General features: G+C 44.2%; 1 protein-coding gene across 1 annotated transcript in view; it reads right to left on the bottom strand.

The window, feature by feature from the left end:
* The window catches only part of LOC126293477 (ras-associated and pleckstrin homology domains-containing protein 1-like), a 222,657-nt gene that overhangs the window by 31,357 nt on the left and 174,080 nt on the right, over window positions 1-17,220 (bottom strand). Inside the window, exons 9-10 of the mRNA XM_049986719.1 lie at window positions 15,073-15,258; window positions 8,715-8,907 (exon numbers count right to left, since the gene is read on the bottom strand). Coding sequence (XP_049842676.1) covers window positions 8,715-8,907; window positions 15,073-15,258 — 379 coding nt within the window. The remainder of the gene's footprint in view (window positions 1-8,714; window positions 8,908-15,072; window positions 15,259-17,220) is intronic.

Raw genomic sequence — 17,220 nt, 5'->3', positions numbered from 1 at the left:
CAGAATCTCTTGGAATAGAGGCCTGATGACCGTCTTAGACGTGTCTGGTGACGCCCCAGACACCAACCCGTCGCCTGCCACGTGGCCCGACAGCCAGGAGTGATGCTCTGGGGTGGCATCTCTTCCATATCAGGACCACTTTGGTTGTCACCCTCACAGCACAGCGGTACGTCGACGATATTCTACGACCCGTTTTGTTGCCCTTCACGACAAGCGCTTTTGGGATTACGTCCCAGCAAGATAATGCCTGCTTGGACATGGCGAGAGTTTCAACTGGCTGTCCTTGTCGAAACCAAACCCTACCGTGGCTAGCAAAGGTGGCCGGGTCTCTCCCCAATATGGAACGTTCACACGGCACGGAACTTTTTCATCTGGTGATCCAAAAGGGCACAGTTACAGTGGGGAGATGTATATGGCTTTTGATGTTGAAGAACTTAGTGAGAAGATTTACAGATCTAGTTCAGCTGAATGATTATGATGCCAGTCTTCGTTTGAGAAACAATATAGGTCTAATCAAGCTGCAATCACCAGAACATAATCAATTCTGTTCACCAAGGATTACCAATGTACTGCATTATGCCTGATACAAATCAAGATAATCAGAGGGTCACCCACGTCAATCTGAAATCCTGCTGAATTTTGTTTTATATGTCGTGTATATTATGTGAAGAAATTTCGTTCATTTTATGAGCTTGGTGTAAGAAAACGTTATGTTTGAAGCAATTATTTACATATTACCGTTACTGTAACGGGTACCAGGAAACCACAGAAAGGGCGTTCGTCTAAAACGGGGCACGTAAAACACAGTACGGTAGTTGTAGAAACGATCGGTATTGTAGTTATAATTTTGTCGAAGCTGGATTGGGAAAGAACCAGAGCTCTAAGCCCTACTAGAAAGCACTGAAGCTCAAACAGTTATAGGTGTAGAAAGCTGGCTAAAGCCGGAAATAAATTCAGCCGAAAATTTTTTAAAGCAATCTAACAGAAAGGATAGATTAAATACAGTTGGTGGTCGAATATTTATTGCTGTCTGAAGTAGTTCGCCTTGTAGTGAAATTGAAGTAGGTAGTTCCTGCGAAATAGTATGGGTAGTGGTTATACTTGACAATCGGACAAAACTGTTAATTGGATCGTTTTACCGACCCCCGACTCAGAAGATATAGTTGCTCAACAGTTCAAAGAAAACCTGAGTCTCATGTCAAATAGATACACCTCTCATAAAATTATAGTCGGTGGTGACTTTAATCTACCCTTGATGTGCTGTAAAAATCATATGTTTAAAGCCGGCGGCAGGCATAAAACGTCATACGAAACTGTACTGAATGCTTTCTCAGAAAATTAGTTCACAAGCCCACTCGAAGCGTAAATGGTTGCGAATGCAACAAATAATCCTGAAGAAATAGTGAGTATCTTGACGAATACAGGGATTAGCGTCCACAAGGCACTTCCTGCTAGGCTGAATACCATAACACCTGCAACCATCAAAAAGAAACGCAAAGTATGTCTATTTAAAAAAGCTGATAAAAATGCTCTTAACGTCTTTTCAAGAGACAGTCTTCATTCTGATCACGTAACCGTAGAAAATATGTGGAATGGTTTCAAAGAGATAGTATCGACATAAATTAATAAGTGGTGGTACTGATCCTCAACGGTACACAAAACGTGTCAGATCCATCTCGCAGAAGCAACGAAATAGTTTCCACAACGAAACTCTGTCTCCAAATCTGGCAGAAAACCCAAAGAGATTCTGGTCATACATAAAGCACACCAGTGGCAAGACGCAATCAATACCTTCACTGCGCGATAACAACGGTGAAGTCACTGATGACAGTGCCACTAAAGCAGAGTTATTAAACACGGTTTTCCAAAACTCCTTTACCAAAGAAGACGAATTAAATATTCCAGAATTCCAATCAAGAACAACTGCGAAGATGAGAAACATAGATGTCCTCGGTGTAGCAAAGCAGCGTATATCACTTAATAAAGGCAAGGCTTCCTTTCAGAGTACGCAGATTCAATAGCTCCATATTTAGCAATTATATACAACCGCTCGCTCACAGAAAGTTCCGTACCTAAAGACTGGGAAGTTGCTCAAGTCACACCAATACCCGAAAAGGGAAGTAGGAGTAATCCGCTGAATTACAGGCCCATATCACGAACGTCGATTTGCAGTAGGGATTTGGGACATGTACTGTAGCGATCATTATGAAGTACCTCGAAGAAAACGATTTATTGACGCATAGTTATCATGGATTCAGAAAATATCGTTCTTGTGAAACACAGCTAGCTCTTTATGCTCATAAGTAATGAGTGCTATCAACAGGGAATGTCAAATTGATTCCACATTTTTTTGATTTCCGGAAGGCTTTCGACAACTTTCCTCACAAGCGTCTTCTAACCAAACTGCGTGCCTATGGAATATCGCCTTAGTTGTGTGACTGGATTCATGATTTCCTCTCAGAAAGGTCATAGTTCATAGTAATAGACGGAAAGTCATGGAGTAATACAGAAGTAATATCCGGCGTTCCCCAAGGAAGTGTTATAGGCCCTCTGTTGTTCTTGATCTATATTAACGACATAGGAGACAATCTGAGTAGCCCTCTTAGGTTGTATGCAGGTGATGCTGTCATTTAAGTCTTGTAAAATCATCAGATGGCCAAAACGAATTTCAAAATGCTTTAGATAAGACATCTGTATGGTGCGAAAAGTGGCAATTGACCCTGAACAAAGAAAAGTGTGAAGTTATTCGTATGAGTACTAAAAGAAATCAGCTAAATTTCGATTACGCGATAAGTCACACAAATCTGAAGGCTGTAAATTCAACTGAATGCTTAGGAATTACAATTACAAAAAATCTAAATGGGAACGATCACGTAGATAATGTCGTGGATAGAGCAAACCAAATACTGCGATTCATTGGCAAAACAGTTAGAAGGTGCAACAGGTCTACGAAAGAGACTGCTTACACCACGCTTGTCCTACCTATTCTGGAGCATTGCTGTGCTGTGTGGGATCCTCAGCAGGTGGGACTTGACGGATGACATCGAAAAAGTACAAAGAAGGGCAGCTCGTTTTTTACTATCACGAAATAGGGGAGATAGTGCCACAGACATGATATGTGAATTGGAATGGCAATAATTAAAACAAAGGCGTTTTTCGTTGCAACGGGATCTTCTCATGAAATTTTAATCGCCAGTTTTCTCCTCCGATTGAGAAAACATTCTGTTGGCACCAACCTACATAGAGAGAAATGATCATCACGATAAAATAAGAGGAATCAGAGCTCGCACAGAAAAATTTAAGTGCTCGTTTTTCCCGCGCGCTATTCGAGAGTGGAACAGTAGAGAGACAGCTTGAAGGTGGTTCATTGAACCCTCTGCCAGGCACTTAATTGTGAATACCAAAGTAATCACGTCAATGTAGATGAATGATTCTGTATCATAATAATGAATGTAAAACGTAAAATAACAATTTAAAATAAAAACAAATGTAAGTACAATAAATAACTAGATTAATAATGGGTGTTTAGATATTTTAATTACGTATGTTGACAGGACTCCGACAGTACATTGTGTACAGCGTATTTTCCAAAAATGGTGTTTCAGAAACCAACTTTATTACACATGGATGCACGTAGTTTGAAATCATCTTTAGTTTATGTTCCATCAAAATTTTTCATTCTTCAGAATTAAGTAATGGTGGTGGAGTTTTTTTTACAAAATTTCAAAATATTACAAAATTCGGTTATACAGTTTTCAAGACCGTTAATCACATATCAGCTTTTATATGAGAGAAGTTTTTATGTATCACCGTTTTGAAGCTGTACACTACAAACTCCTAATATACCAAATTACCTTTCGGGGTGTGTTTTGCAACTAATAGTGAAATTTGGCACGAAAAAAACAATACGTGCTGCATTCTTTTTCCTCCTCTATACATCCACCAAATTTTGTCAAGACCGTTTATTGAAATTGGGAATGTTCCCTCGTCAGAGCTTCGAATGTACTTCGCATTAAAACCCCACATCTCAGTGCGATCAGACAAAATAGGTTGTGCACACTGACTGTGTTCTTGATTATTCAGGCAGACTGAAGCTTAGTTTAGAAAATTGTATTTGCTTTACGAAAATAACTCCAGGGCATTCATCTTCTTTTTCTTACTTTTCTGTCCATTCGATGTTGAACTAGGCTATATTCAAATAAACTGATTACATGGTTCCTTAGTTAAGTTTTAGGGATGTGTGTTGTACCTCTATGGTAGTGTACATATTAATACATCGTGTTTTTCGGTCGGTACTTCTTGTATAGTGACTGATTTTGGAATCGCATGAAGGCACGCGCTCTAGAGATGGTCATAAGCAGATTTCGGCATTTTCTACTGTTTCTGTCGTTGTGAGGCATAAGATTGCGTTTTGTGTAGCACTTTAAGAAGTCTTTAGTTCTACACATTTAAGTATTGTATGACATATTAAAGCATTTTATGGCGTGTAAAGTTCTGTATATTTTTAAAACCAGTAACACAGCGTGTGAACAGTTACGTCATACTTTCGTAGGACACTCTTCTATCATGAAACACTTGATATTTTCAAATAAACTGAGTTTCTTTAATGTATTATCAGTTTTCCTCGCCTTTAAAATGGAGAATTCTGTTAGCTGACAATGTTTTTTGTTTGACTGTATTGCAGAAGAGCATTCTGAGATGACGAACATTATGGAATTCCCCCTCATATCGCACAGGATCTCCTTTTGTCAAGTGTAGTGCAGCAACTGAACCTGCTTGGACTTAGCAAGTCTTGGGAAGCCTCCTGCAGAAATACTCAGCCATGCTGCCTCTGTGGCCGTCCATAACTACAAAAGTATTGCCGGTGTACGATATTGTGCAGGAACTTACATCTCTATTATGCCCCGTAAATGCTCGATGGGATTCATGTCGGACGATCTGAGTGCCAGATCATTCGCTCCAACTGTTCAGAATGATCTTCAAACCAGTCATGCACAACAACTCTGACCTGGTGACATAGTGCAATGTCATACATAAAAATTCCATCGTTGTGTAGGCAAATAAAGTGCAGGAATAGCTGTAAATGGTCTGCAGGTAACAGAACATAACCGTTTCCAATCAATGTTCTGTTCAGTTGGACCAGAGGACCCAGTCCATTACATGCAAAAGAAGACCAAACCATTATGGATCTATCACCAGCTCGCACGGTGTCATGTTGACAACTTGTGTCCATGGCTTCGTGGTGTCTACGCCACACGCCGTACCAAAGCTCTTACCACAGAAACCTGGACTCATGTGACCAGGACGCGGTTTTGCGTTGGTCTAGGTACCGACCCACGAACGTGCATGCTGTGACGTGCTGTTAGCAAAGGCACGTGCGTCGGTCGTCTGCAGCCATGTTCCACTAACACCAAACTGCGCTAACGGATACGTTTATCGTACGTCGCACGTTGGCTCCTGCTGTTATTGCACGCAATGTTGCTTGTCTGTTAGCACTGACTACGTGAACGTCGCTGCTCTCGGTCGTTAAATGAAGGCCGTCGACCTCTGCGTTGTCTGGGGTGAAAGGTAATGCCTGAAATGTGATATTCTTGGCACACTCTTGACACTGTGGATCACGGAATAAAGAATTGCCTACCGATTTCCGAAATCGAATATCTCATGTGTCTAGTTCCAACTACCTTTCCGTGCTCAAAGTCTGTTTATTTCCGTCGTACGGCCATAATCATGATGGAAACCCTTTTACACGAATCGCTTGAATACTAGTGACAGCTATGCACTACCCATCTGTATAACGCTATCCCAAGAATTTTGTCTCCTCAGTGTAATAATGTAGCACACAGACTATGAAATACAGTTTATATTTGACTTGAACATTCGTTGCTAGATACATAATCAGGTTGCACCTCGGAACAGTTTTTTGCACTTCGAGGAACCTCACTTTTATGGAATAATTTTTGTAATTTCAGAAAAAGACTGCAGCACAGATAAAGTGAGTACTGTCATTTCGAAATGGAAAATGGTAGACGCAAAAGGCTGAAAACTGTTCCAAGATAAACATTCTGCCCTACAGTTTTATTTTTGTTGTGTTGACTACAAATTTTTGATCGTGCTATAATTAATTTTAAGGCCTATTTTCAAACTTGGTCTATTAAGTGTCTCCATTTAGTGTCGAAGTTTACCTGCTCTACAATAAAAAAATACAACGTCATTAACATCAGACGCATGTTCCACTGACTTTTATTCCTTCTTTACTCTGAAGTGACAGATGTCACGGGACAGTGATATGCACGTATACAAATGGTGGTAATGCCACGTACACGGGGTATAAAAGGGCAGTGCGCCGACGGAGATATAATTTGTATTCAGGTGATTCATGTGAAAAGGTTTCAGACGCGGGGTGGTAGTTCGAACTAGATGCATGTGATATTCCATTTCGGAAATCGCTACGGAATTCATTATTCCGAGATCCACAGTGCTAAGAGCGTGCCGAGAATTCCATGTTTCAGGTATTACCTCTGACCGTGGACAACGGAGCGGCCGACGGCTTTCTCTTAACGATCGAGAACAGCGGTGCTAGTGTGGAGTTGTCAGTGCTAACAGACAAGCAACACTGCGCGATATAACCGCAGAAATCAATGTGAGACGTACGACGAATATACACGTTAGAACAGTACGTAAAAATTTGGCGTTAACGGGCTACGGCAGCAGACGACCGACGCGAGTGCCTTTGCTAACAGCAGCTCATCGCCTGCAGCGCCTCTTCCGGTCTCCCGACCGTATCGGTTGGATCCTAGACGACCGGAAAACCTTGCCCTGGTCAGATGAGTCCCGATTTCAGTTGGTAAGAGGTGGGGGGTAGGGGTCGGGGGGAGGGGGGTGCAGATCCCCCCGAAGCAATGGACCGAAGTTGTCAACAACTGTGCAGTCTGGTGGTGGCTCCATAATGGTGTGGCCTCTGGTGCAAGTGAACCGATCTTTGACTTGAAATACTTATTTTCGGCTACTTGAAAGGCATTTGCAGGTGGAATACTTATGGATGACATCGCGTCAGGGATTTTTTCTCTGCCTCGTGATGACTGGGTGTTGTGTGATGTCCTTAGGTTAGAAAGGTTTAAGTAGTTCTAAGTTCTAGGGGACTGATGACCATAGATGTTAAGTCCCATAGTGCTCAGAGCCATTTTTGAACATCGCGTCATGTTGCTGCGTCACAGTTGTTCGCAATTGGTTTGAAGAAGGTTCTGGTGAGTTCGAGCAAATAATTTGCCCACCAGATCGTCAGATATGAATCACAGCGAACGTTTATGGGCCATAATCAAGAGGTCAGTTCGGGCACGAAATTCTGCACTGACGACACTTTCGCAGTTATGTACATGCTCAATATTCTGAAACGGACTTGAAACAACTTGTTGAACCTGTGCCAAGTTGAGTTACTGTACTATGCCGGGCCATTGGAGATCGGACAAAATATTAGGAGGTATGCCATGACGTTTGTCGCCTCAGGGTGTATTTCTTCAGTTTATAGATGTGAAAACTTTTCGTAAGCCACCAAAGTACTATCTCTGTAGGAGCTGCAGTCATCGCAACGTAGTCGATAATGGATGTCGTTATAAAGATTATTTGTATCCAAAAATATACGTTCTATCAGCCCCCTATGAACCATGGACCTTTCCGTTGATGGGGAGGCTTGCGTGCCTCAACGATACAGATAGCCGTACCGTAGGTGCAACCACAACGGAGGGGTATCTGTTGAGAGTCTAGACAAACGAGTGGTTCCTGAGGAGGGGCAGCAGCCTTTTCAGTAGTTGCAGGTGCAACAGTCTGGATGATTGACTGATCTGGCCTTGTAACGCTAACCTAAACGGCCTTGCTGTGCTGGTACTGCGAACGGCTGAAAGCAAGGGGAAACTACGGCCGTAATTTTTCCCCGAGGGTATGCAGCTTTACTGTATGATTAAAATGGAATGTAGTCGAATTAAGTCGGGTGATGCTGAGGGAATTACATTAGGAAATGAGACACTTAAAGTAGTAAAGGAGTTTTGCTAGTTGGGGAGCAAAATAACTGATGATGGTCGAAGTAGAGAGGATATAAAATGTAGACTGGCAATGGCAAGGAAAGCGTTTCTGAAGAAGAGAAATTTGTTAACATCGAGTATAGATTTAAGTGTCAGGAAGTCATTTCTGAAAGTATTTGTATGGAGTGTAGCCATGTATGGAAGTGAAACATGGACGATAAATAGTTTGGACAAGAAAAGAATAGAAGCTTTCGAAATGTTGTGCTACAGAAGAATGCTGAAGATTAGATAGGTAGATCACATAACTAATGAGGAAGTATTGAACAGGATTGGGGAGAAGAGAAGTTTGTGGCACAACTTGACCAGAAGAAGGGATCGGTTGGTAGGACATGTTCTAAGGCATCAAGGGATCACCAATTTAGTACTGAAGGGCAGCGTGCAGGGTAAAAATCGTAGAGGGAGACCAAGAGATGAATACACTAAGCAGATTCAGAAGGATGTAGGCTGTAGTAGGTACTGGGAGATGAAGAAGCTTGCACAGGATAGAGTAGCATGGAGAGCTGGATCAAACCAGTCTCAGGACTGAAGACCACAACAACCACATCAATGAAAAGGCAAATAGTTTCGTTCGTCTGCTTGTAGGAGATTTTGTGCTGAATCGGTTGTACCGTTGTGCAGAGAGAATTTTGGCGGACGTACCTGTAGTGGTGGGAGCTGCCGCCATGGGGTCCGGCGCCATGGTGCACGCGCCGCTGTGGGGGCTGATGGAGCGCAGCTCCATGGTTCCCGCCCCCGCCGCCGGTCCGCCCCCAGCCGCCCCCGCCACGTAGCGGCGCCGCCCCCGTGCTAGCATCGCCGCCGACACGGAGACCACCACTATCACCACCAGCGCCTGCGCACCAAACACCACGCCGTTTAGTCGCCTTCTCCAGGAAGCGAATTATTTTTCTCACCAGACAAAATACAGCCTGTTCCAAAATGAACTTTTCAGAAATGGGGATAGGTAGAAAGGTGTGGTTTTAGGCATAATGTTCAGACACGCCTAAATGTTTGCTAGCCGTTTAACAAAGTTCAATGTGTGCATCATCTGTAGCGTGCAAGATATCTAATGGATATTCCAGTTTCTCCCATGTTCAGCCTAGCACGTCCTTACTGACGGGTGCAGTTGCTGCCCTCATGTGAGCTGACAGTTCTGCAGGCAGAGCAGTGGGGTATGGCAGATGAAATCCTTCACAAAACGCCAAAGAAAAAAAATCTAGTGGGATTACATCTGAGAGACTTTGCAGGCCAGGAATGTGTCCTCGTCTACTAATCCAGCGACGTGGAAAAGTGGCGTCCAAAGCCTTCCTTACGATAGAGTTCCAGTGAGTAGGGCACCAATTGCTGCAGCATGGTGCCAGATTGCAGTGCCTCGACGGTGGAAATGCAAACTGTCCCAGCATGTCCAGGTAAACAGATGAGGCTACTGACGCCTCTGCAAAGTAAAATGGTCCCACCGCAAGCAGACCACACCAGATGTTTACCTTTGAATTCTCCCGCACAATTTCCATGCTAAAGTGGGGAGTTCTCACACTTCTAGATCCTCACATTGCGTCTGTTGACCTTCCTGGACACATGAAAGAAAGGTTAGTCCGTCAACATCCATCTTTTTCGGATAGTCTAGGTCTTTGTCGATGTGACTCAGAATCTCAATTGCAAATAGTTTGCGCTTTGGCCTGTAATCAGGTTGAATTGCATGCAGCAGCTGTATCTCATAGGCATGGAGCTTCAGTCTCTTATGAGCACCCTGTGGTAGCTGCTGCTATCGAGACACTTGAGGGACTGATTTTGTTGGGCTCTGGATTAATACTTGTTGTACCCATTCCACATCTGGATCTTGGTCTCTATCAACCATTCCACACTCTGTACGGTATGGTGGGAGCTGGCTGTTTTCGTCAGTAACTTACCTGCAAAAACGAAACAAAAAACTCAAGGTGCGTGTGAACATGAAACTGCAATCTGCATCTTTCTAAGTACCCCATTTTTTGAAATATACGCCGTTAAAGTTGTAAAGATCATTTAGGAACGTCCTATCTTAGTCATCCACCGAAAACAGCACACTAGGCCCTTTGAGGAGCTGTAAATGGTGTAGGACTGCTAACAGGTGGGTGTACAGTTATGACGGAAAAGTCACGTGTATTTCCCACTCGGTTTTACAGAATCAGCGCAGCAGCATAAGTCGACTTTGAGACAAGACAATAGCAGAAATGAGATATGGTGTTTAGAAATGCCTGTAATAATACTACGAATAAAGTTGCTCAACATTTTGGTGCATTAACGTGGACCCTGCAGTGTGTCTACAAAGAACAGTCTACCACTTCCACTCCCGTATGGACAATGGCCATAAAAATATTCTAGCCGATAGGGACTGGAGATGGCTGCTTTGATTTGTCAGTGACATCCAGTTTTATACCTGTTGGGAACTGATTTTTCAACAAATCCAAGTCCATCATAGTTTCACGTAATGGACATATGGAGTCAGGTACCTAGTATAAGGTCATTGCTCACACTGGGACAAAAAGGTGCACGCCTTCAATGGACCACTCAACACAGAGGTGGGTCCGTCATTTTTAGGCTATTTTTCTGACCACTGCTAAGGGGCCATTCATTGAATTTGAGACGATTATGAACCAGGACATTTATTTCAACATTCAAGTTGACCTTTCTTCTACAAATATTTGTGATGATTAGTCTGTGGACACTTCCGCTTTCCAAGATCTCTACATCTGGGTTCACTGAACTGCACATATACATTTCTGGTTTGACAATCTCTCAGGCACGTTACCACACATCCCATGGAAACTGTCTGTGACTATCTTTTAACAGCGGAAGAAGCGTAGCTATCAAAATCTGCGCAGTTTGGTAGCTCTTCAGGATGTTATCATAAATGAGAGACTTCAGTTGAATAAGACACTCGTGAAAAAACTTACCAATTCTTTTCTTCGACCAGTTGGGATCATTGTCTGGGCTAGAGGCATTGTTACTACACACTAACGTGACGTTTCCTAAGGTGGGAATAATTTTGTGCTTTGGAAGATGTGTTGAATCGGCCTGGAGTGCTATTGCTACTCTAAATAGCGTTTCGAAAACGGATCTCCTAGTGCGTCTGATACAGAATGTTAAGAATCAATGCTTTTTTTTCTTATGGCAGTGAAACACGGATTTTCAATGGAGAGCCCATTCTAGAACGGTTGCTCAGCAAACAATGGGGAGACACATGTTGAGAATGAAGGGAAAAACGTTCAGGTAGCAGACTGGAATAAAGTGTTTATAATACAGGGTGTCTCAAAAAGAATCATCCGATTTGGCATGTCTATATTTCTGAAACTAATAAACATATACAATGAATTTTGGTTTTTGATGAACAGGAAAATCAAACAGTTTTTTTTCATACCCTTTCATCTGTGTTCAGTATGGCCCCGTTGAGATGCATGGCATATGTCAATGCGGTATTCAAATTGTTCCCACACTGCATCGAGCATATCTTGAGTTAGATTCCACAGCTGCTGTTATGCGATGTCCAAGTTCACTCATTGTTGTTGGTACCCAAGGGACATAAACAGGGTCTTTTATAAACCTCCGCAAGGAATAATCACATACAGTCAGGTCCGGCGACCTCGGATGCCAGTAATGCAAGGCTGAATCATTTGGTCCAGTGCGACCGATCCATCGTTCAGTAATCCTTCGGTTAAAAAATTCCCGCACTTCCAGACGCCAGTGTGGTGGTGCACCATCCTGTTGGTAAATGAAGTTGTTCGAATCAGTCTAGAACTGCAGGAAAAGATAGTTCTCAAGGATCTCGAGATATGTCTTGCTGTAACAGTGTTCTCGGGAAAGAAAAATGGACCATTTACCTTTTCCTGTGAAACTGCTCAAAACACATTAAATTTTGGAGCCCCTCTCATGTTATACAACTTCATGTGGTAGTTCTGTACCCCATATTCTCACATTATGATGGTTCAGCTTTCCATTAAAAATGGAATGTCGCCTCATCATTAAACGCTAAGCGTGGACGAAAACTGCCGTCCTCCATTTCGCCAAGAACGAAATTACAGAAGTCCACACGTTGTTGTTTGTCACCTTCAGGAAGAGCCTGCAGTAGCTGAATTTTGTACGGTTTCGTGTGTAAACGTCGACGCAACACCACCATGTGGACATCACGTACATGCTGAGCTGTCGAGCTGCACGGTGTACAGGTTTCTACGCACTACTTGTGAAACTATGGCGGATACGCTCGACGTCTGTGTCAGACACTCGGGGACTGTCTGGCCATTTGCCTTTACACAGACAACCTGTTTCTCGGTATTGTTCGTGCCGTAGTCTAATACTCTGTGCTGTAGGAGGATCCACATCATACGTAGTACGAAAGTCACTGACATGCACTGCGCTAAACGTGGAACACAAAACGCTTTCTGCTCTCCCGACACCATTTTCACTAGAACAGATATGGGCGCGCAGCTCCATCAGCAACTGTGAAAGACTTAATATTTCGAAGGATCAGCCTCAGTTGCCCAAATTTTCTGGTCTTTACCAGGTTTCGGCTACATTAATCTAGCCTTCTTCAGAAGCATAAAATTACTATAACATACCAGAGTAAGGTACAGTCAACATTAAAATTAAATCCTATAGTACCGTGGTACCAGAAAATTTGGGCAACTGAGGCTGAACCTTCAAAATATTGTAAAACTCAAGAGTGTTGTTGATAATTCTTCCGGGTTATATGGCCGTGGTCCATGGAATTCTTCTATTCCTAACGTTTCGTCCGACACTACGTTAGACATCTTCAGAAGTATGGCTGGTCCTGCTAAATCCTGCCGACTGACGAGTCGGGCGTCGGAGAGCGGCCTAAATACCGAGGAAAGTGGGCGTAGTCTAGCTTGCACATAGTAGCAGAGAGAAAACTAGTCAAAGACAAAATGTAACTATCGATAACAGTCCGCCATCGATAAAAATCACATCGATTCTGTAACGCTACTGTCCATATCTCGCTTAATTTCAAGGCCTCTATTTTCTATTAAAATTTTGCTGAAACATAAAGTGAAATCGGTATTCAAACCTACCCGAAAAATAGGACAAGTACTTCGTTCTGTTAAAGATAGGAGGTCACGATTATCATCTAGCTGTGTGTATAAAATTCCGTATACTTGTGGCATGGTCTATATTGGTACTACGAAAAGAAGTGTAAATACGAGGGTAAAGGAGCATAAAAGTCTTTGTCGACTGGGAAAAATAGATAAATCGGCCGTTGTGGAAGATGCACTTCAGTCAGGTGACCATGTAGTCAAGTTTTCTGAAACTACAGTTTTAAGTGCTACCACGAATTATTATCCACGAATGTATAGATAGGCTATTGAAATTTATAAACTGAAGATAATTTTAATAGAAAAGAAGAGGCCTTGAAACTAAGGGACATATGGACAGTGGCGTTACAGAATCGAAAAGTGATTTTTATCTATGACGGACTATTATCGATAGTTACATTTTATCTAGTCTAAACGACTTATCTTAGAAGAAAGATTAAGGAAAGGCAAACCTACGTTCCTAGCATTTGTAGACTTAGAGAAAGCTTTTGACAATGTTGACTGGTATACTCTCTTTCAAATTCTAAAGGTGGCAGGGGTAAAATACAGGGAGCGAAAGGCTATTTACAATTTGTACAGAAACCAGGTGGCAGTTATAAGAGTCGAGGGACATGAAAGGGAAGCAGTGGTTGGGAAGGGATTGAGATAGGATTGTAGCCTGTCCCCTATGTTATTCAATCTGTATATTGAGCAAGCAGTAAAGGAAGCAAAAGAAAAATTTGGAGTAGGTATTAAAAGGTTCGCCGATGACATTGTAATTCTGTAAGAGACAGCAAAGGACTTGGAAGAGCAGTTGAACGGAATGGACAGTGTCTTGAAAGGAGGATATAAGATGAACATCAATAAAAGCAAAACGAGGATAATGGAATGTAGTCGAATTATATCGGGTGATGCTGAGGGAATTAGATTAGGAAATGAGACACTTAAAGTAGTAAAGGAGTTTTGCTATTTGGGGAGCAAAATAACTGATGACGGTCGAAGTAGAGAGGATATAAAAGGTAGACTGGCAATGGCAAGGAAAGCGTTTCTGAAGAAGAGAAATTTGTTAACATCGAGTATTGGTTTAAGTGTCAGGAAGTCATTTCTGTAAGTATTTGTATGGAGTGTGGCCAATGGACAATAAATAGTTTGGACAGGAAGAGAATAGAAGCTTTCGAAATGTGGTGCTACAGAAGAATGTTGAAGATTAGTTGGGTAGATCACGTAACTAATGAGGAGGTATTAAATAGGATTGGGGAGAAGAGAAGTTTGTGGCACAACTTGAGTCGAAGTAGGGATCGGTTGGTAGGACATGTGCTGAGGTATCAAGGGATCACCAATTTAGTATTGGAGGGCAGCGTGAAGGATAAAAATCGTAGAGGGAGACCAAGAGATGAATACACTAAGTAGATTCAGAAGGATGTAGGCTGCAGTAGGTACTGGGAGATGAAGAAGCTTGCACAGGCTAGATTAGCATGGAGAGCTGCATGAAACCAGTCTCAGGACTGAAGACCACAGCAACAACAACATTTTATCATTGACTAGTTTTCTCTCTGCTACTATGTGAAAACTAGACCACGCCCACTTTCCTCGGTATTTAGGTCGCTCTCCGACGCCGTCTCGTCAGTCAGCAGGACCTGCCATACCTCTGAAGATGTCCAACGTAGTATTGGACGAAACGTTAGGAATAGAAGAATTCCATGGACCATGGCCATATAACCCGGAAGAATTGTCAATAACAGCACCATCCGGTCGTGAAAGCCTTCATTGTATGACTCAAGAGTTTGCTCCTCCCAACAGTATGTTGTCCAGGCACGTATCTAAAATAATATAAGTTATGCATTTTTTAAAAAAATCGGATGAGTCTTTTTGATACACCGTGTATAGTATGTGCCGAACCCTAAACATAATTTATGGTTTGATTTCAGTGCGTAATACGCTGCACGTATGGTACTCACTGAGCCTCCGATTGCGACGGGCAGCCATGTGGGCATGGTGGTCTCGTGGTCGGGCGCGGCGTGCGCCGGTGGCGCCTCCACGGGCAGCGGCGGCGGGTCGGCCATCACCAGCAGACCGACGCCGGGGTCCTTCCCTGGGGGCAGGCTCTTCAGGTCCTCCCCTCGGCCGCGCTTGGCGTGCGCTGCCTGTGCATCCAACGAGTCACGGCAACTTCCAACACACACGGCACATACACGTTTAAGCAAAACAGTTATTCACTTAAGGAGGTGGGAACAAGCTCTGTGGGCAGTAAAGAGAATTCCAGGAGTAATAAATAATAGCAGATGTGTACAGGGGGGGGGGGGGGTCTTTCCTCCATTTCATTAATAATGGTTTGGACTGCATAAGAAACGCCCTCCGGTTCAGAGGATTTTAAGCCCACCAGGAAAACGAAAGAATGTCTGAGAACTGCAAAGAATGGGCGTCATCCACTTACAACAGATGTAGGCATGAAATCGGTGTAACTGTGGCCAAGTGTACTTTGAAATCATGAAAACAGGCATTAACACTCCCTTAGCTGAACACACACTCCTGGAAATTGAAATAAGAACACCGTGAATTCATTGTCCCAGGAAGGGGAAACTTTACTGACACATTCCTGGGGTCAGATACATCACATGATCACACTGACAGAACCACAGGCACATAGGCACAGGAAACAGAGCATGCACAGTGTCGGCACTAGTACAGTGTATATCCACCTTTCGCAGTAATGCAGGCTGCTATTCTCCCATGGAGACGATCGTAGAGATGCTGGATGTAGTCCTGTGGAACGGCTTGCCATGCCATTTCCACCTGGCGCCTCAGTTGGACCAGCGTTCGTGCTGGACGTGCAGACCGCGTGTGACGACGCTTCATCCAGTCCCATACATGCTCAATGGGGGACAGATCCGGAGATCTTGCTGGCCAGGGTAGTTGACTTACACCTTCTAGAGCACGTTGGGTGGCACGGGATACATGCGGACGTGCATTGTCCTGTTGGAACAGCAAGTTCCCTTGCCGGTCTAGGAATGGTAGAACGATGGGTTCGATGACGGTTTGGATGTACCGTGCACTATTCAGTGTCCCCTCGACGATCACCAGAGGTGTACGGCCAGTGTAGGAGATTACTCCCCACACCATGATGCCGGGTGTTGGCCCTGTGTGCCTCGGTCGTATGCAGTCCTGATTGTGGCGCTCACCTGCACGGCGCCAAACACGCATACGACCATCATTGGCACCAAGGCAGAAGCGACTCTCATCGCTGAAGACGACACGTCTCCATTGGTCCCTCCATTCACGCCTGTCGCGACACCACTGGAGGCGGGCTGCACGATGTTGGGGCGTGAGCGGAAGACGGCCTAACGGTGTGCGGGACCGTAGCCCAGCTTCATGGAGACGGTTGCGAATGGTCCTCGCCGATACCCGAGGAGCAACAGTGTCCCTAATTTGCTGGGAAGTGTCGGTGCGGTCCCCTACGGCACTGCGTAGGATCTTACGGTCTTGGCGTGCATCCGTGCGTCGCTGCGGTCCGGTCCCAGGTCGACGGGCACGTGCACCTTCCGCCGACCACTGGCGACAACATCGATGTACTGTGGAGACCTCACGCCCCACGTGTTGAGCAATTCGGCGGTACGTCCACCCGGCCTCCCGCAAGCCCACTATACGCCCTCGCTTAAAGTCCGTCAACTGCACATACGGTTCACGTCCACGCTGTCGCGGCATGCTACCAGTGTTAAAGACTGCGATGGAGCTCCGTATGCCACGGCAAACTGGCTGACACTGACGGCGGCGGTGCACAAATGCTGCGCAGCTAGCGCCATTCGACGGCCAACACCGCGGTTCCTGGTGTGTCCGCTTTGCCGTGCGTGTGATCATTGCTTGTACAGCCCTCTCGCAGTGTCCGGAGCAAGTATGGTGGGTCTGACACACCGGTGTCAATGTGTTCTTTTTTCCATTTCCAGGAGTGTAAAATGAGTTTCCAGAATGAGATTTTCACTCTGCATCGGAGTGTGCGCTGATATGAAACTTCCTGGCAGATTAAAACTGTGTGCCGGACCGAGATTCGAATCCGGGACCTTTGTCTTTCGTGGGCAAGTGCTCTAGCAAGTGAGCTACCCAAGCACGAC

Source organism: Schistocerca gregaria, chromosome 10, assembly GCF_023897955.1.
Source record: "Schistocerca gregaria isolate iqSchGreg1 chromosome 10, iqSchGreg1.2, whole genome shotgun sequence".
NCBI classification, from domain to species: Eukaryota; Metazoa; Arthropoda; class Insecta; order Orthoptera; family Acrididae; genus Schistocerca; species Schistocerca gregaria.
This window is presented reverse-complemented; position numbering and strand designations above follow the sequence as displayed.